The sequence below is a fragment of the Xiphias gladius genome, chromosome 19 (assembly GCF_016859285.1).
Source record: "Xiphias gladius isolate SHS-SW01 ecotype Sanya breed wild chromosome 19, ASM1685928v1, whole genome shotgun sequence".
Taxonomy (NCBI): Eukaryota; Metazoa; Chordata; class Actinopteri; order Istiophoriformes; family Xiphiidae; genus Xiphias; species Xiphias gladius.
This window is the reverse complement of record NC_053418.1, coordinates 18,550,514-18,570,525: the sequence shown is the minus strand read 5'-3', so window position 1 is coordinate 18,570,525 and position 20,012 is coordinate 18,550,514. Positions and strand designations below refer to the sequence as shown.

Below are 20,012 nucleotides of genomic sequence, written 5' to 3'. Positions count from 1 at the left end.
GCTCCCCACTCCAAATCTTTGACGCTATTTAAAATGTATTGTTTTCGCAAAGATGCCTGTGCCCAGCCTCTGTCTTCTCTCTTCCTCCTTCTCTCTCCTCCTGTCTCTTCTCTGTCTCATCCCATCTCTTCCTTCCTCACACTTGCTTTCTTTCTCCCTTGCCTACGTCTCTATCTGTCCTCTTGCAGGACTCGGAGAGAAAGGGCTTCATGAACAAGCTTTATGCCATTCAGGACGTGTGCATCAGCGTGCAGAATGCACTGGATGAAGTGGCCTCCTATGGCGAGAGGATAAAGAAGTGAGTCGTAAGCCCGCTCCTCGGCACCCAGCCCGCTCTGCTCTGTTCTGCACGTCCCAGTGTTTGTTCCACAGTGCCAGGTTGCCCCACTTCCCCTTGCCAGCCTAACCGATAATAACTCAGTGCTGCTCTCAGGAAACACTGCCAGCGTGACACTCAACCCTGAGACACAAACACAGGCAGTCTGTCTTTTGCCCATCACATCTCACTTAACCCTGTATGACCTCTTAACTGAATCATGTACATCCTTGATTGAACACAAATCACTGCAGATGTGCACACACACAAAACCATTTATTTACTGTACACCTCTGCGTACCCAGGTGTCCTCACTTTCACATTGGTACATCGAAACCAAAGGTAAGGCAGGGGACTGTTTTGATTAAAAGTTGTAGTGGAAAGGCCAGAGGTTCTTTCTTCAGTTACAAGTAAAACATTTGAAATCAGACTGAAACATTTGTGGCCTGTGTCTGTAAAGTTGAGAGCATTTTATTGATTATACAGTTTGAAAAGCATTGAGTCATAGTCCATTTACATCCTGCAATGCTGACCTGTAAGACTTTGGGTGAGCTTATTTCCTTCTGCACAGTCGGAGTGAGTGTGAAGAATTTGTAGTGAAGGGGTGTCCAGATCAGCTTTTTGGGGTTGAAAAAGTATTAAAATGCATTCCCTGACTCCTCTTTACATTTTGTCCAGCACGTTTGGCTGGAGTGGTATTTGCCATGTCTCCTAGCTTTTACAGTCCCATTTTCCCCTCTCTTTGCAGCACATTTAACTGGACTGTGCCTTTCTTAAGCTGGCTGGCCATAGTGGCTCTCGGAGTGGCTACCATCATCATCTACTTCATCCCTCTACGATACATTGTGTTGGCCTGGGGTGAGCTAATGTCAAAAATGTGTAATGTTAATGTAAGTAATTCAATTTAAAAGGTATAGTTAAATGGAAATACAGCATCCAAGTAAATCTGTGGCAGAGTGCCATGCAAATTTTTATGATAAAAAATCATAAAGCTTTCAACAACTTATTTGCCATACGGTATGTGCTGATGTCCACTTCTTTCCCTAACACTTCCCTACTTGTCCCCACTTTTTGTCTCACTACAGGGGTGAATAAATTCACCAAGAAGCTGCGAGACCCCTATACCATTGACAACAACGAGTTGCTAGACTTCCTGTCCAGAGTGCCCTCAGATGTACAGGTGGTGGGTGAACTTGCCACGTTCATGTTTCCCTCATATTTTCTGTCTTTCTGACAACACATCTGTCAGATGCAGACATGGGCAAGGGCTAGGGCTCCTTTTATTATCTCCTATATCTCTGTCTGTTTTCTTTCTTTTTCCTCCTCTCAGCCGCTGGCTGAGAGTGGCCATTGTTTTAGCAATACAGACATCTAATCTAATTATTTCAAAGTCGTTTCTGTTTTTTCCTATTAATAGCTTCCTAGTCTAATTCAATTTCCACATACATAGCTGGAGCTGTGTAATATGATAACAAGGTTAAGTGAGTTTAGTGCCCAACATATAACTAGGTTGATTGACTCCATACACATACACTCACACACAATTACAGTTAGCTGTTGTTTCCCAGCTTTGCTAGTAATTGGAACAGAGTGTAAACCAACAGTTAACCAGCCTCATGCGGTTTTGCTTCTACATTAACCGTGAGATCAGATTAAGCTCTGTGGCTGAAGACTACAGATGCTTCGTTAGGTAAAATATATTTGTGTAGATGTGTGTGTATGTAACGTGCTGTGCTGCTCAGGACAAAGTGCAGTTCAAACTGCAATTAAGCGGCAGCTTGTGAAAATCGTTGTGTTATCCAGCACCAGCTCCAGCATGGTGTCCGCTGTGGCCGTTAAGCCCTGCTGTGCTGAGTTCAATACACACGCACATGAACGCACAGATACACACACATGCAAGCTGAGGCTGAGCGACCCGGGGCCACATTGGACCAATCCCCTGCCACATCAGTGCTGACACACTTCCTCTTTGATCGCTTGTTGCCCGAAACTTCTTTCATCTTTACAGGGTCATAATCCTTGCTCCCTTACACACCCCTGCAAGCCCCCCGTGTTCTCCCCCTTTTGGCCCCCGTGCAGTTTTACAGTTTCATATTTTACTGGGGCCTGCTGCAGCAGTAGGCACAAGGCAGGTAGCCACTGGCATAAATGAGCCCAAGCTGTCCCCTCTGGTAAAGTGCAGCCACCTTACACACCTGGACCCTGGAGGAGTGGAGTGGTGAGGGGGCCCAGGCCCAGCAGGTACGAGGCCTTTACAAGGCCCCTAATGAGGGCCTGCTGGCTAGGGAAGGTGGGGGCAGACATGCTGCTCTGGTCTGGTGCCCGTACTGCTGGAGTTGTGCCTACTGTATAAGTAAGTGTGTGAGTGCTACTGTAACAGTTATTGCTGCAGCTGGTGGAATGGTAATTGTTGCCAGGTTTCACTGACAGTTTGGAGACTTACTGAGTAATGTGGGTGAAAGACCAGGGGAGACGGGTAAGAATAGATGTTGGCGAGGAAAGATGAAGATGGAAATGGAGAAACGGGAGGAGGAATGAGGACAGAATGTGCAAGTAGAGCTGACAGATTGTTGGAGATGACTAGTTTTATTAATTATGGCAGGGTAGTCTTATTTGTATCAATAAAATAAGGTAATTGAAATTTAGACTGCTCAGTTAGCTGATAAAGAACTGAGACCTGTGCTGATCACTTTTTCACTGAAACCAAAGGTTAGTTTTCTGCAAAGATACCCTGCTCCGCGGTCGTTGGCTAAAAACAGACCAGAACGTTCTGCTCTGCCGTGCATCCCTCTGCTGCCTCCGGGGGTGGGTTCACTTCATTGCCTGCCCCCACGTTACTGGGTCAAAGCCGTCTGTGTGGATTAAGCCCTTGAGGCTCTCGGATGATGCAGAGAGGTGCTGGGGTACAAATGGAGCGTCCCCTCACGGGCACATGTCTGTGCTATCCACTGGCATTGGTGCAGGGGCCTGATATGCCTGACACCCTGGATGACTAATGAAGTGCTATTTCAGGGCCTCGATTTGACCTAACACACATACATAGTCACACACACACACATGCTCTCCCAGCAATAGTCCATGTGAGGTGGGTTGGGGGTGTTTCAGGGTATCGTTCCGCATCATTTGGAGGTGGGACAGTGCTGCCAGAACTGATGATGTTCTAATGACTTTATTTACAACGGGCGAACCACACTGGGCCACAGTCCGTCATAACATACAGTATGTAACTGTACAGCAACACAGCAATTGTGGAACAGCTTCTGGACTCTAAGTTTTCTCATCTTTCATTGCTCTTCATATATAGTGTTCAAGTAAGTAAAATAAACTTTTTATTTAGCAGCAACAACATTCAGTTCTCATCAGTCATACAGTTAGCGGGTAGGTACTTTACTCTTGCAAACCAAGCTTTTCAAATCACTGACACTGGGCCCCTAACTGCACTGTCAAACATCCTTTAAAAACTAGATCCCCAGGGGTGCATGGAAGCTGCAACAGGCAGAGCTACCTTTTTACCATCTGAACAGTTTACTTAAATCATTATGTCCCTCTGGGAGCAGCAATGTTAAGGGCCGGCATGATGTGTAGTGCATGTGTGTGTGTGAAAGAATCCCTCTCTTGGTAACCGTTTCTTGTATCTCGTTTGGATCTTTGACCAGTGTGAGCTATCTTTGTGGTCATTATCAGGGAATCCTTCATATCATCTTAAACGAGGCCAAGCTGAGCACCTTTATAGTGCTAAGTATTCCCTACCTGGCGTCTGGGAGGTGTCAGTGCACTAGTATGTTTTACAACACCATTAGCCATGTGTGCTACGGTGTGCATAACTACTGCCAAGGCAATTAGCATGCCAAGTGGCTCTTTATGATTGGTGTAAAGGAGCTGGATCAAACCTACAGTTCAAAAATAAGCATGAAGTCCAATTTAGTGACTAATGAACAGCGGGGAGTTGGGTTAATATTTTTAGACAACATTTATGTTGGAGATGAAACCTCAATGGACATACAGGGGTCAAAGGCAGGATAGTTAAATGCTGAAACGTTGCCAGATGCCATCACTCACATCTACCAGAGGTCTCTCTCTCTCCTTTGCTTTGCCCTTCCCCACTTTTGTGACAAATTTAAACATTTCACTGGAAGTGGCCAATTAGTCACTATTCAGTATGCGTCGTGCTACAGCAGCTAACAGGCAAAACTTTCCTTACTTTGTAAGTTTTTCCTTTTTTTGCTCACTGGCTTATGTCACCTTGACATGCCTTTTCTTTCCCAACAATAGACATGAATGCTGAATCCTCCGATCTGCAGATGTCTGAACTGTCCACAATCGTGTTTCCCTGGAAACATTTAATAACCCTTATGCACCGTTAGGCGTCACATGAGATGAAACCTGCTGAGTTTTGTGCTCTCTGGAAAGGACAGGAAAACAGAATAACATAGTATCATTAAAATGTAGCTCCCTTGCTTTTTTGGACTTCATTTATTTACTTGCCTATTTGCCTTTTTTTGTTCACTGTCACCCACCTTGCTTTTGCCTTGTCTGTCTGCCCACACCAGCATCATCAAAACACTGTCAAAGGTTCAATGCGAGAGGGAGAGAGAGAATTAGAGACAGCGAGAGAAGGAGAGACGAACAGGTCCCGGGATGTTTTGCGGGTAACACCGTTAAACGAAGCGCGCTGCATGGTACACGGCGCTCCTTCAGCAGAGCACACTTCAAAGCCTGTTTTGCACTTGTACTGTCAACATTTGGGATAGGAGAGGAGAGGAGCGAGGGTGGAGCAGCCTTTGAGCAGCGCTGGGTCTTTACCCACTGCCTCTCCTGTTGATGTTCCCTTTAAGCTCCCTGCTCATGTACCAAATTGCTTATGTGCTCGCCGCATTACCTCACTTTTTACTTTCACCCAATTCCAGTTTCTTTTATTTTACTAACGTCCCACTTTCTCCTTGCCTCCTCTGCCTTTTCCCCTGTTTTTGACTTTAACTAGCTCTTGTTGTCTGCATTGGGTTGGTGCCTGTGTGTGCGGTTGTGTGTGTGTGTGTGTGTGTGTGTGTGTTATTAGGTGAGGTGAGTGGGGAGCCAGGGGGTATAGCATCAGGCAGGCCTGTCACCTGTAAGGGGGAACTGAACCTGTGACGCATGAGCCCCATTTCTCTTGGCTGGCAGCTCTTCACAGAGAAACTCCTGTTTGATTGAAATATTGTTTATTCCTGCACCCTTTTTTTTTTGTCGATCCCCTACGCTACTCTTCGTGAAAACAAAACCCTATTTTCTACTGACATGCAAACTTTTCTTTGTGTGTCTGCACTGACAAAGAGTTTTGTTTGGACAGGAATGTCAGTGCTCAGAATTAAATTGCTGTATTCCTTTTTGCTGCTGTAGGCGTTTGGCCATATAATGGGACCACTAACAGCCAGTGATCCCGTACTATACATGTCCTACTTTTGGATCCATGGTAGCTTGTTTGAAACGTGCAGCAAACATTGTGTGGGAATGAGTTTCATATGGAGAAACATTTCGCTAAAAGGTGAATTTTTTGGGGAATTTGCTTGCAATTATTTGATATTAACTGATATATGTCTATGTGACTAGGCTACGTGCAGATGTGATGTTACTCCTTTACTCATGAGTGAATTAAATCATTCAACCATTCACTCACAAGTTCATCCATGAATGCACCACTGTCATTGATTGTAGTCAATGTGGGCACTCTGCCAGGAGTGTCATGGTCCCTTAACCAAACTACCACTGCATACACACATGTACACACACACACAGATGGGGCCATATAAACCCCTCTCTGTCCACTGGGTTTTTGTTCCGTTGTCTGCTTTAGTTGGCAGGGCTATAAAAGGATCCGCACCCACATGAGAACGGTATATGTCATCACTCGAACGTCCAGAGATCTCCCTCTGTCTCACCCAGTCTCTTCTTCCTTCTCGTTGTTTTCTCTCCTGTTTCCTTTGTTGGTTTGTTCCGCTCTTTGGCCTTCCTCCCTTCATCTTTCTGTATATTTCTTTCCATTCTTTCTCTCGTTTCCCAGCATCATACCTCTCCTCCCTTGTTCTCTCCACCTGGATTGCCTCCTCGTCGCCTGTCAGACCATCTCCCAGTCTCTCTTCTCTCTCATTGTATCAAACAAACCGGTTGTATTTGTACAGCTGTTTAGTAGGATGTCAGTTTGCCTTGCGGACAGTTACGAATCAGTGCAGTCTGGCTGCCTAGTGAGGCATAGAGAGTAACACATGCTGGCCTAACCACCCTGTAAGCACCTTAACGGGACATTGGTGATCATCACTGTGACAAAGAGGAACAGAAATACCTCACTGTATATGTGAATACATACAGTGGATTTGTATGGGATTTTAATGACACAAGGGTGGCAGGCTGTTGTGTTTCGGTGTGATGTGGCAGGCACGGGGGTGTTTGTGTGTGCATGTGGCTGCACACATGCACACACACACACACACACACACACGTCTCTTCGCATCTCGGGTTTGTACATTGCAGGCAGAGGATACTGGATGGCATTGACGCGACAGTGGAAACCAGTAGAAGATGGATGATAAAGGCTCGTTCCCAGCCAGCACTGAGAGACGCTGCTGTTCACGTCCACAGCAGACAGACCCACCATGAGACAGAACAGAGAAACCATATTGACGTCAGTTTGTTGTCTGCCTGGAGAATCAGAGAGGGTGTCAGTCAGTCAGACAGGCAGAGTAGCCTACAGTACAAAAGCCCAGGAGGGATCCCACAGACAATACTGGCTCTTTGGTGCTGTGACTGTTAAGTCTTGTGTTTTTTTTCCTCTATTAGTATTCTGATTCAGTGGCGAGTACTTGTCAGTGACTTGAATCTGTCTAGGCTAGCGACTGTATTTGTGCGTGCATGCTCGTGTGTGTGTACATCTGAAAGTGAGAGACTGCCAGAGTGACAGTCTCTGGTTGTTGAAGCTCAGCCACTTTGATGCTGTTGCATCTGAGTGTCCATCACTTAAGAGCAGTTTCTTTCTAAACTCCACTCACCATCTTCGCAACACATCGCGTCAAGTGGGAATCAGTTCCCTGTGGGAGAAATAGGTGACACTCCCTCTGTGCTGATGCTGAACCTATTGTGAAGTGCTTGCAGTGTGCCACTAAGACATCTATTTTAAGGAATTGTTACGAAATTTAGGGGATATTATTCGTTCACTTCCATGTCATGAGATAGATGAGAAGACTGATACCGCTCTCATAAAATATATGTCCTTTAAATATGAAGCTACAGCCAGTAGATGGTTAGCTTAGCTTAGCATAATGACTGGACGTGGGGAAACAGCTCGCAAATAAGCAAATAAGTGTATTTCCAAAAATTGGAAACTGCTCCTTTAAGTTTAGGCTAAAGTGGGGCCATAGAGTATGTAGACATGCATACAGCAAATCAGTGAGTTTTGGTCAGCTTATACTTAGATACTGTAACTGCTAACGAAAAATAACATGAGGCTTTAAAGAAAGTAAAGTTTTTTGAAAATATGTATAGCTCAACGGGTACATCTTGGCATTTAGATTGTCTTGGTGGGGGGCTTCATTGTTATTAGGAGAGTTAAAAAAAGTGAGCACACACAGTGCTGTGTGATGCATTGAACGACAGTACAGTGCCCATCAAACGGAGAAATTCTGGACTTTCCCCTTTTCCTCCAGCTGTTTGTAGCTATAAGCTGATGTTGCTGTTCTGCACCTAATGGCTGACAGACAGCAGCCTCATTAGCTCAGATTTTCTCCAGTTGCCACCCATTATTGAGAAAAGGAGAAGCTCCACGTAGACAGACTGCTCTTTGATGGCTAACTGCACTTCAGCCAGTCTCAGTAGAGAGAAAAGATGTGGAGGAGACTGTTCTAGTTTTTTGTACCATGAATGATGCGAACACCGTGTAAATCTCTAGTGTGCTTGTTTGTTAACCTCTCTGGCCAGTAGATCGCATGTATGTACACTTTCTAATGAACATTTGGGTTTTTGTCAGAGAAGTAAGTCTATCTGCCTGACGTTTATAATTGGCTCTTTATTCAACAGCACAGAAACTGAGAGTTAATGATTTTGTCCCTAATTATACAGCACAGTATGTATAAAGCTACATGGGATCAGTATTGATACTGAAGTAGCTGTAACTAGCAACTAAGCACAGTCTTTGGTTTTCAAAGGGTTGCGATGCATTTTTTTCCCTACCTTCTGTCTCCTTCCCATCTCTCTGCCCTTTCTCTCCTCACCATCTTGCCATGCTGAGATGACTCTGTTGTCTCTCCAAGCTTTCCCATGAGCCTTTGCCCTGTTCTGTTTGTGTGTGTGTGATCCCTTCCCCTAGGCCACTGTTCCACATCTGTGGAAGTATGTGTATATGTGTATATTTGTGTGCGTCTGTGTTCGAGCACCAGTGTATTTGGAGCTTTGAACAGTGTACAATGATTTTGTGTGTGTGCATGTGAGTGTCTTCATGTGTGTGTGTGTGTGTGTGTGTGTGTGTGTGTGTGTGTGTGTGTGTGTGTGTGTGTGTGTGCGTGTGTTGTAATCAGTGTGTAATCCCCTCCCTGAGGCCACTGTTCCACACAGCTGGACTCAGAGAGCCTCTGGAGGATTTCTGTGCTATTCAAGCATCCTTTGCTCTTTTCACCTGACCGGCTGGTGTGTGTTTGTGTGTATTTGTGTGCGTGTGCGTGCGTGCGTGTGTGTGTGTGTGTGTACGTGTATGTATGTGTGTGCATGCATGTGTGCGCGCTTCTGCGTGTGTGTTTCTGTTTTTCTGTGTGTTTTAACAGGTGCAGTACCGAGAGCTGAAACTGGATCCCAATCCCAGTCCAAATAAAAGGAAGAAAAACAACCCCGGGTAGATGACTGTGTCCGCCCACCAACTCCTCTCTTCTCTACTTGTCTTCTCTCTGTCTATTACTGGACACGGAGGAGCAGAGGAAGACGGCTCTAGACCAGCTCAGCTCAGCTGTCCTTCCCTTTTTCTTTCCTATTTTCCTCTCTTGACCCCTTTTTCTGTCTTTAATTACCCTTGATGTACAGTACAGTTTCCTGATGTGTAATTTTTGTATAAAAAAAGACAAGAAATCCCTTGAATTATTATCACCATTATGAGTTTGATTGATTTTAAAGGCGAGTGGGAATGATAGCTGGAGTGATCTTCTTATCTCCATCACCCTGACAGCTCAGTGGACTCTGTCCATCTGATTGCCACAAGTGTCACACAATGAGTAAAACGAAATTTAAAATTCATGCCCACTGTTCCAAAAAGACATATTCAGTGTTTCCATGTTTATCAAAAAACAAGCCTTACATTAACATTCTGTGTTATCAGTCTGCAAAGGCCTTTAAGATTTTTTTTTTGTTTGTTTTTTTTGGTCATATTTTTATTTTGAATGATAATGGAAATATGTTTATATTTTCTAATTGTTTTTGTATTGAAGTATCTTTGGTTTTCTTCCCCTCTTGGATGTGGTTATGATGTTATGTTCACTGGCAGTAATTTGGATTGCCTGCACTTAACTCAGCCAGCCAAATTGATTAGCAATTATGGTGGTAGCCTCCAGATATGTCCTTCTCCACAAACACAAAACTGGACCAACAAGCTGAAGGCTTGTGGTGGTATCTGTCTGTGCTTTCCTACAATGTCCAAATTGGCTTTTTTTAAAGACTTGACTCCAAAACAAAAACAATCCAGTCACTTTGGACAGTCACATTAGTTTAAAGTACAGTGAGTCTGTATTTCTTAAAATCGATTGTGATTACATAATCATCATTAAATAGTACCCAGAGGAAAAAAGGACAAAGTTAGATGGTTGGTGTTTAGCCCCAAATATTTATCACTATTAAATACCCAGATATATTGTTTAACCCCTTAAAAACATGTCAAAACCTCCATCACTCAGTCAGACAGATCCACATTCTCTGTATGTCAGGAGGCGCAGCAGACTGGGCCTTCTGCTGTCGTGGTGTTAATATAGATGTCACCCAGTCTATGCAGAGTGTCGCCAGGCAGGCAGGCCTTTAGGCAGCTGCAGCCCTAATCTTGTTTGAAAGGCTGGTCTCCTTTACTCTCATCTCCCCATGTGTTTGCTTCGGTGGCCACACACAAAAGCATTCACACATGCACAAGCATGCATGCAGACACAAGAAAAAAAACAAAAAAAACCCTCTCACGTGAATACACTGCTCGCATACAGCTACTGCACCTACTTGCACACAGATGAAAACATAATATCCCATTTGAGCAGGCACATTCTCTCAGGCACACACACACGCACTCACACAAACATGCTCTCTGTGATGCTGTGCCCCAGGCTGGCCGCCCTCTCCATCTGCCCCACCTCCTGTGCCCACAACTCAGCTTTGATCTGTCTTTCCAGAGACAGAGGCTTGTATATGTGAACTGTGCAAGAGTGTTTGCGTATACACGTTTATGCAATCAAAGACATGTTGCTTTTCTCAGCGTTGGTATGTGTTACAGTTGTATCCCCCCTCCAGCTGTAGACTGATGTGTAGATTCAGTGGGTCGGGGTGTGCGTTAGTGTGTGTGTGTGTGTGTGTGTGTGTGTGTGTGTGTGTGTGCGCGCAGCAGAAGTGCCAGCTGTTATTTGGTGTGCTGGTGTAGAGGGCCGTCAGCTAGATGAGCAGCAAGTTGCTGTGTGACAAGACAAGGCTCTGGGGGGACTTGGGCCTGAGATGTCAGGGTTGGAGGGATGTGCGTGTGTGTTTTATGCTATTTCAGATCCTTCTTCCCATCATGCCTCACTCCGTTTGCTCTCTGCGGTTCCCTCATTCGTCAGTGAGCGGGGTTGTGACCCTGTCTGAGGGGACGGTCTCCTGGGCTTCTCGTCGAGCATCTGTTGAAAGATCACAGCTCAGGCTACATTGGAGGAAGTCTACTCTCATCCTACTGATTCCTGCCCCCCACACACATCTTTTTGTTCCCTTTTACCCTTTTTGTCTGTCTGTTCGTCTGTCTCTCTGTCTATCTTTATCACTCTAAACCCCCTTAGCAGCAACTACAGCTCTCCCCTGCCATTTTGTCATCCTCTCGTCCTGCCTGTCTGCCTGCTTGCCATCACCTCTCCTGCTCGTTCCCTCCCTCTTTAGCCATCCATCTCCATGCTTAAATATCAACAGGCTGGGATCTGTCACTCCAGAGGGCCATTGATTTTGTTTTGTTGTTTTGAGGAATCCACTTGAAAGACAATAAAAGACTGTCCCCCAAGAGCAGTGTCGCAGACTGATTATAGCCTCCTCAACAAACAGACTCTGTGGCTCATGAAGGATGGCTTTTTATAATGCCTGAAGGGACTGTTTGAATACCTGATATGTATGTGTCTACTACTGTATGTAGTTATTTTACAGCAAATTGTGGTGACTATTGTGTGGTATTGCATCCAAATACTGTCTTTTTTTGGTCATTTATTATTTGGTTTTGGCTCTGTTTGCAAGCAAACCAAAGTGTTTTTATTTTGTATGCTGAAGAGAAAATAAATTATATAAAGGAATGTATCGGATTGACAGTTGTAAAGGAAAGAAAAAGCACTTTTATTTGCACCAGGTTGAAATGACTTTATTTTTTAAATGATACAGTACATAGTTAACTACTTATTAATTTATGGTTGTATTTTATACAGTATGCCTGTTGATGGTCTGGTGATGATATTGTAAAGTAGGTGTATGCCTGCCTCATTTTCTAAGATCTGTCTTTTTCCGCCTGCAACGTTGCCTGCCTGTGACATCATTTTCATGTACCCAGTTCTGACCAATGACATTTCAGGACAGGAATACTGTACGAGCTGACACGTGGGCAGGTCAGGAGGGGTGAAAGAAAGAGCGAAAGAAAACATGATGTATATTTCTGGTTTGAGAAATTAAATGCATCTGATGTATGTTGCTTATTTTGGAAAAAAAGAGACAAAAACACGAGATTAAATATTTTTTATCATCTTCAGTGTGTCTGGATTATTGCAAAAATTTTTTTCCAATTGACAAGTTAATTTCTAAGCAAACACTGGTAAAAGCAAAGGGAATATAGGACTGTTTGTCTCCACCTCAGAAATCAACTACGCTCACAATTTTAGGTTCAAATCCCTCCCCCTCACCTGCGTTGCTCCATTGCCCACTTGACCCACCCCGACACGCAGATCTAATCCCCTCATTCATGTTCAGCTTCAGGAAGTGGCTCCTTCCTCACTACTGTCTGTGTGGCTGAGACCCTGGGTTCACATCAGTGCCTCAAGTATCTCAAACCAGGATGACCTCTGTGAGAGCTGGTCCTACTTTTCCACTGTCGTCCCCACATAAAGCCTCTCCATCTGTCAGAGCACCTCTCAGACTACAACTGCAGTAGCCATTTTCCTCTGACTTTCTGCTTATAAAATACTAGACATGATAGCATGGGAGTGTAGCAGTCAACTAATTTACGTTCATTTATTTTGTAACAAATAATAGTTAATAGTTAACATGTGAAAAACAATTTTATCTTTAAACATTAAGAAAAATATACATGAGGTAGTAACAGTCTACACAGAAATATTAGTGTTACTATCAAAACCTTCTAATGAAAACAACATAAATACATTTTTCTATTGCAGAAATATTTGCAAAGTATAAAACATTTTAAAAACAAGGTAGCATAATATAACCAAACCATACTATCACATTCTTACCCAACTACCTGAATGGGAAGACAGGAGAATGCCACGTTATTTTGGAGGCACATATTCAGTGAAAGCCAGAACATGTCCGTGGCCAGTGTAGATATTTTGCGGCCTTGGTGGATTGTATGAATTAATAGCTGCATATATCGGGAACTGATGCCGCTTTGTTAAGATTTCAATCACAGGTTGTGCAATTAAGTATTTTTCAGTGTATTGTCTGTTGAGCCAGTGTCACAGATCAACCACTAGCGCTTCTCGCCGAGACTTTAGATCCTCCAGTATCTCCATTAGGAACTGTGTGTTCTGTCCTTTGCACTCTTTCACAGCCTGGGACACCTGCCCCAGGTACCTCCCTCTGCTGAGCTCCAACAGTGTGTGTGCATCTTCCACCAACCTCACTACCCGCTGGTCTGTCCATCCCAAAGACACCTTTTGGAAGGAGTGTGTCTCTAGGGCCCTGACCAGCCTGTAGCCCAGGCTGTGGGCCTTGTCATTGGGTTGCTTGAGACCTGACAGGCCCCTCTCCTGCTGGTAGGAGAAAATTAGGTGGGCCAGCAGAGAGGATCCAGCCTCCAGAAGGGGAAGGTTCAAGACTTCAGTCACTTTGTTTCTTAGGGCCGAATCTCCAACCTGTGCACTGTGGAGGAGCTCCTCCCTCTGACTTGTTGTAGAAACCAGATCCAGTGCGGTCCGCCTGTCTCCATCAGTCTGCTGCAGGAGAACTGAGCCTGGAGGGGAGAGAGGTGTAGAGGATGGGATCACACAACCTTTACAACCATCACAACTCAAGGCTACTACATTCTCCTTACAGGTGTGGCACATACTGTGCACATGACAGTGTGCATTTCCACAATGACATTGCCACACTTGAAAAAATCGTATGCATGGGTCGAAATTCTGCAGCAACAACCTGCAACAAGTGTAACTCCAAATGTTCACTTGGAAAATATTTTTGATACTTAGAACGGGAGTATATATATTTTTTTTAATTGTGCTACAAAATCAGTTAATCTGAGTATTTTCCAGTAAAAAAAAAGTCAACTCAAATGGACTATTCTTTTTACATTTTCAATAAAATCACAGAACACTTCATCAGTACTGTACAAAAACAGAAAGAGGGTCTTTAAGAGCTCTATTAAAGTAAGACAACTCTGCATGAAAGCATAAGGACGAGTGCATCATGTGTTCAGTTGTTTGAGTGCTGTGGACATGTTGCAATGTTCACACACACAAACACACACCATGACAAAACAGAACATTTAAATGCAAAAACTCCTTAAACATTTGACCACCCCAGTATTCTTCTACTTTATCTAAAGCTCATCTTACAGTTGCCTGTTTTAAAGCAGTGAGGGATTTGCTCTTGTTGGGATGCGGCATCATCTGAAAGTGCTTGTAAGAAAATTAATATTTGGTAATGAACTTGAAATGTGACTTATTATCTTAGGTGACATCCACTGCCACACAGCCAAGCTACTGTGGGCTGCAGCATCGTTATGAAATAAGAGACAATGCACTGGTCAATGGCAGGACACAGCAACAGATATAAACAGCACGCAGACACACACACACACACACACACACACACACACACACACACAGGAACACATATGCTATACAGTACACACATTCAGCGGAGTGCGGAGTTTAAGTGAACAGCTGTTTTCCCATTGGGCCTCAGTGCCAGTCAGGGCTTTTAGCTCACTTCAGCACTAACTTCAACTGACACATTGTCTAAACTGTGTGACTGGCAGGTCACTTTGTGTTTGTGTAATAGGCGCAGAGGGTTAGTGACCTGATGGAGGCTCTGCTCTCCTGTTAGGTTTTTGATGTAATGCTGTGGGCGAGCTCATCGGTATCATTGGTCACACAGGGAGCTACTGGGGTTGACAATCTCACAACGGACTTTGTCTGTGACATCAGAAAATTGTTCAGTTAAAAGTTCGCACTTCATAGAGAAAGTGGTTTGTTAGGACGATGTATAACAACAAAGTTACACATTAACTCAAATCAATTTTGACTGTGCTAGAAATACTGTGCCTAGGCTTGCAGTTTCGATGAATATCAGCAGTATTATTTTAGTGAAAGAGGCACATCACTTTTAAAAATCATACAATAAATACAACTTTCCAATATATTCAAAACATATCCAGTAACCTTGACTTTGCCCTTTTAGGCCTGCTTCACTACATTCAAACTGAATATGAACACATTTGTTCTCCCCTCTTAAGAAGCCAGCAAAGTTATAACTGTGACATTTACCGTCTCCTCTCTCTACTCTTCTGCTTTGTCTCTTCAGACTGAAAGCCATTTTCCTTTGTCAGACAGGCCCGTGCGCACTTAGCCTACATGGAGCAGGTCGAGTCTAGTGTGAGCCCTTTGTTTGCTTTCAGATAGTCCCATTTCTATGGCAATCTGGTCTTGATGGCACTTGACTGTTCAACCTCGGCAATGCTGCTGCCACTTGTGAGCGAGTTTACAGCTCTGTGGAGGCTCAGCAGGACACACAGACGGCTGAAAGGCTGTTTGATACCACCTCTGGCAGTTGTTTCTGTTTGACAGACACTGTGGGGCTGCAGAAAGCATGATGTTTTAAAGGAGGGACAATCGTGTGTGTGTGTGTGTGTGTGTGTGTGGTGCATCATGTGTGTGGTGTGACATCAGCCACACTTTCTGAGACTAGCAAATGCCATTTTGACAAAAAGAAAGCCTTGTTCTAAATGATGCTATAAAAAAAAAGTTAAAAGTGGAACGTTATGAATTCTGAAATTGCTCTCCATCTCTCTGTCTGCCACAGAAGTAACACTGTGTGTAGCAGTTATGAGATAATCGGTAAGAGCTCACGTAGCTGTTAGCGGGGAAGGTCAGTGCTCATCTACCTTTTAGTGCTTCAAGCCTGAGTGGCAAAAACTCAATCTGCATAAATTGTGGCATTAATCTACATAAACTTTTACATAAGCGGGGAAATTTCAAATGCAGGGGTCAGGCGTCGGGGGCAGCAGTCAAGGACGTAAGAGCACAGATTTGATCAAAGTGGCCACAAGAGAAAGGCAGAGGGGAGGGAGATGGAGTGACGTGGTGTGTATGTGTGTGTGAGAGCGAGAGAGAGAGTGAGGTTGTTCACAGCACAAGCATAATCACTGGGTTTTCATAACAAGCTGTCCTTGCTATTACGCTCATCCAGTAGGAGTGGCTGTAATGTGTGAAGCCAACCATAGCGTGACACATTGCAGAAAGGTTCAGGTCCACCAGAATGTGTGTTTTTTCAAAAACCACTGCTATAGTACCCTACACAGACACATGGGCACATGCAACACCATGTCTGCTGAAAAATGGATCCGTCTTTGTCACTTCCAGATGAGAATTACAAAAAAAGATGGAATGGCTTTTGAAGACTGAGGCTGTTTTTCTTCATTCTACATCCTGTTCTGCACCTTCCATTGAGAGGACCAACCTTGGACTAAGCTTGCAAGGGGCCTTTAAGGCTGGACCACAAACCCAAGCACTCTGTGGAGTGTTTTCAACCAAAGGGGAAGAAAAGGATGAAGGGAGGACAAGGTTTACTTCTCCCACTCCTAGCTAATTCTTTTCCTTTCTTCAAAAATGATTCCAGCAGTACTTTTCTTCAGCTGGCACAAGAAAGGGGCATTGGAACTGCTATAAAATATAGTGAACACAAAAATAAAGAAAACAAGGGCAAAACTCAAATTAAAAATCAGTATGTGCAGGGAATAGATATATACTGTTTGTGCATGAACTAAATTTATAAATTGCTTTACACCAGTCACTCTTGAAATGCATGATTTCCATGCATCAGTTAAATAAGTATGTTCTCCTCTCATGGGGAAATGGCTTGTGGCAGCAGCAAAGATATGTAAATGATTATAACAGAAATAGGCATAATTTAGGCATAAAGCACCAGACAAAGCAGCACTTACACTACAAGTCGGATTCCCAATTACAACTGTATTGTCAAACAAGAGAAACCTTGTTCCTCTAGTAGTGTAAATATACAGTGAAACCACAGAAAAAGCGGTCCTTTTCACTGCTCTTGTGAAAACTGGATATGGCTATAAAAACATCTGAAACACAAATTCCACCCAAAATAAAGTAACAGCAATCTGCTCCAGTGCCTTCAGCTGCAGTCCTGTTGTTCACAAACGTGCAAGATGCAAGTCATCAGCATGAGAGAAAAAAAAAAGGAAGATCACGAGCGCAGGTTTCCAGCGTTCCCTGCCGTCATCGTGTCAAACCCGCCTGACAGACAGGCTCCAACCGGAGGGATGACACCGGTGTCGGGAGGAGAGGGCCCCTGCAGCACGGCCCTGGGCTCGGCTTGCCTGAAAGCCTGCACAATTGACTGTATAGCTGCGTGTTTGATTGTAGATCTGTCTGCCTGAGAGCTAACTGTGTATGTTGCTGTGTGGTGTATGCTGTTTGTCACATTTGCATTTTTACCCGCGTGACTTTCTATTTCCATTAAGCATCAGCTTATGTCCTTTGCTTTTCCAAGAATTAAACATGTCTTCTACTCCTATACTGAGGAACTCTATACCGCGCTTGTATGTTTCATTCACTGGACAAGAGAATCAGCTGCTCTTTATTATTCATCATTGGATATAAAACATGCTCTAATATTCCACCACACAGCTCAAAAGCACTTAATACAGCCATCAATGGTCATAGCCAGTGCTAAATTACATATTTTCTAACATAAGACACGAAAATAGCATCACATGCTGTTTATAATGTAACACACACACACACACACACACACACACACACACACACACACACACACACACACACACACACACACACACACACACACACACACATACACATTATGAGACTAGAGGCTGGGGGATGGTTTTGGTGCAGGGACGATGACTGAAGTGAATCCAGGTATTGGCACTGGGTGTCAGATATGCTGCAGTGGAGATAAATACAACACCTGGGGGATTACATGAGAGCACAGGGTAATTACACCATTCTTTATGTGTGTTTGTGTGTGTGTGTGTGTGTGTGTGTGTGTGTGTGTGTGTGTGTGTGTGTGTGTGTGTGTGTGTGTTTGTGTGTGTGTTGTGTGTGTGTGTAACATGAACATGAAAAAAAAAATGCTAAGCTAGACCCTCAGCTCTGAAGCTACAGCAGAAAGAAAACATACATGCAGAAACACACACACACACACACACACACACACACACACACACACACACACACACACACACACACACACACACACACACACACACACACACACACACACACACACACACACACACACACACAGGCATACACATACATACAGAGCGCAAAGCCCTTTGGCCTTTAGAGGGCAGGCGAAGACAAGAAATATAAAGCGAGAGTGGAGGAAGGGAAAATTGGCGCAAAAAGAGGGAGGGAGGGAAGGAAAGAAAGATGCAGTGCTCCCTCCCCCTATGTCTCTGTCTCTCTCTCTTGCTCTGTCGCTGGTCTGAGGCTGGGGCTGAGGCAGACTAGCTGGGAAGCAGGCAGCTCCACAGCATGGTAAACATCCTCTCTCTCTTTCTCCTTCCCCCTCGCTGACTGAAAAAGAGAGGCAGGGTGAGTGTGTGAACTGCAGCCAGGGGCACGGCATCACATATCCACAGGGAGCTGCTAGCTAGCGACTAGAAACAACAGCAAAAACAACAAGGCCAACCATGTGAAGCACCAAAGCAGCCAGCGGAGAGATCTCAGATGCAGGAAAAAGAAAGACCGGCCAGACATGTGAATATGCTCAAATCTCTCTCTGCTTTAGCAACAGGGTCTGAACGCTCAGTGATATTTTCCTCCCCCTTTTTCTACCGTGATATTTAGAGTATAAAAAAACATGGATGCGTTGGCTATATTTCCCTTCTGAATTCAGGTTAAATTATACTAATGTGACTAGAGCCAGTGGAAGCCTATGTCTTCACAGTCACAGGTGAGCATTACCTAAGAGGCTGTGTCTGATTAACGCCTTCCTGGACTCTTCGAAGCCAAACACAGCCTGGCCAGGTACAGATTAGAACTGGATCATATGCTTTTGGAGGAGGTGGGGCAGATAGGGTATGCTGTAAAGGCATGGACACCAACCGCTTGCTTTGTGTAATCCCCTGCCACTCCAACACCTCTAGTAAGGGGGCATCAGATACAGTATATTCTGATAACTGGATGCTGATCAGCAGGGGTAGATTAGCATTTTCAATGATCAGAGCTGAGCCCTAAATGAACCCTTAAGTGGTCTCTTGAAATCAGAAAAGGCTAATCACTGCCATCAGCTGTTAGCTCTAATAATATGTCCCGTACTGAATCATTGTCTTCCAATGAATAAACCGTTTACTGTGATGCCAAGAACATGTTCACAACCTTATTCAGTTACTCAAACTATTTGGAAGTTAAGCCTACAAAACACAGTATACCAAAGGGAAATCAATACTCAATCCAGGAACACAGAAGACTGGACTGATATAAAGACATGTAATAAATAAAGACTGCGATTTTAGAATTCAGTGTCTGCAAAGCTCTCCTGGGCACAGTTATTTAATACAACTTCAACTTACTGGGTTTTATTTTCATGGCAAAGACATGAGTGCAAGAAGTGCTGTGTCGGTGTTTTCCTGTACTTAAAATGCTCCCTCTCATGCCCATTGCCACATGCATGGGGCAAAGGTAAGACAAAGATGTGCAAGTTTTATGCTGATGATACAGCACAAAGTGAGGTGTTGGTTTAGTGACAAAACTAAGAGTCTACAGCCATGCCGGCAGCTCTTTAAGGCTGTTTTTTTTTTTTAGGAACAGCGGTGCCCTGAGTTAAATGCTAACATGCTCACAAAAACAATCCTAACACGCTGATGTTTCACAGGTCTACTGTTTATCATGTTTATCAGTAGAGCTAGGGCTTATGGGAATGTCATATGTTTTGTAGGTGGTGCAAGAGGAAAAGTAAAGTCCACTGACTCTAATTGCTAATGAATTTCAAAAACAATGTCCCTGTTGATACCTATAATCCACATAACACACTGTCATCA

The 20,012-nt window shown here is 44.0% G+C and overlaps 2 protein-coding genes across 8 annotated transcripts in view; one reads left to right on the top strand and one right to left on the bottom strand.

Moving 5' to 3' along the window:
- LOC120805311 (multiple C2 and transmembrane domain-containing protein 1-like) overlaps positions 1-9,171 on the top strand; it is a 138,943-nt gene extending 129,772 nt beyond the window's left edge. For all 4 annotated transcript variants that reach the window (XM_040155447.1, XM_040155446.1, XM_040155449.1 and 1 more), the window contains 4 exons: positions 189-298; positions 1,065-1,174; positions 1,402-1,499; positions 9,100-9,171. In XM_040155447.1, the coding sequence (XP_040011381.1) occupies positions 189-298; positions 1,065-1,174; positions 1,402-1,499; positions 9,100-9,171 (390 nt within the window). The remainder of the gene's footprint in view (positions 1-188; positions 299-1,064; positions 1,175-1,401; positions 1,500-9,099) is intronic.
- A 2,726-nt stretch (positions 9,172-11,897) lies between these two features.
- The window catches only part of slf1 (SMC5-SMC6 complex localization factor 1), a 31,311-nt gene continuing 23,196 nt past the window's right edge, over positions 11,898-20,012 (bottom strand). For 3 of the 4 annotated variants that reach the window (XM_040156439.1, XM_040156443.1, XM_040156442.1), the window contains one exon: positions 11,898-13,706. In XM_040156439.1, coding sequence (XP_040012373.1) covers positions 13,210-13,706 — 497 coding nt within the window. In that variant the 3' untranslated portion in view covers positions 11,898-13,209. The remainder of the gene's footprint in view (positions 13,707-20,012) is intronic. The other variant, XM_040156441.1, reaches the window with a different exon arrangement.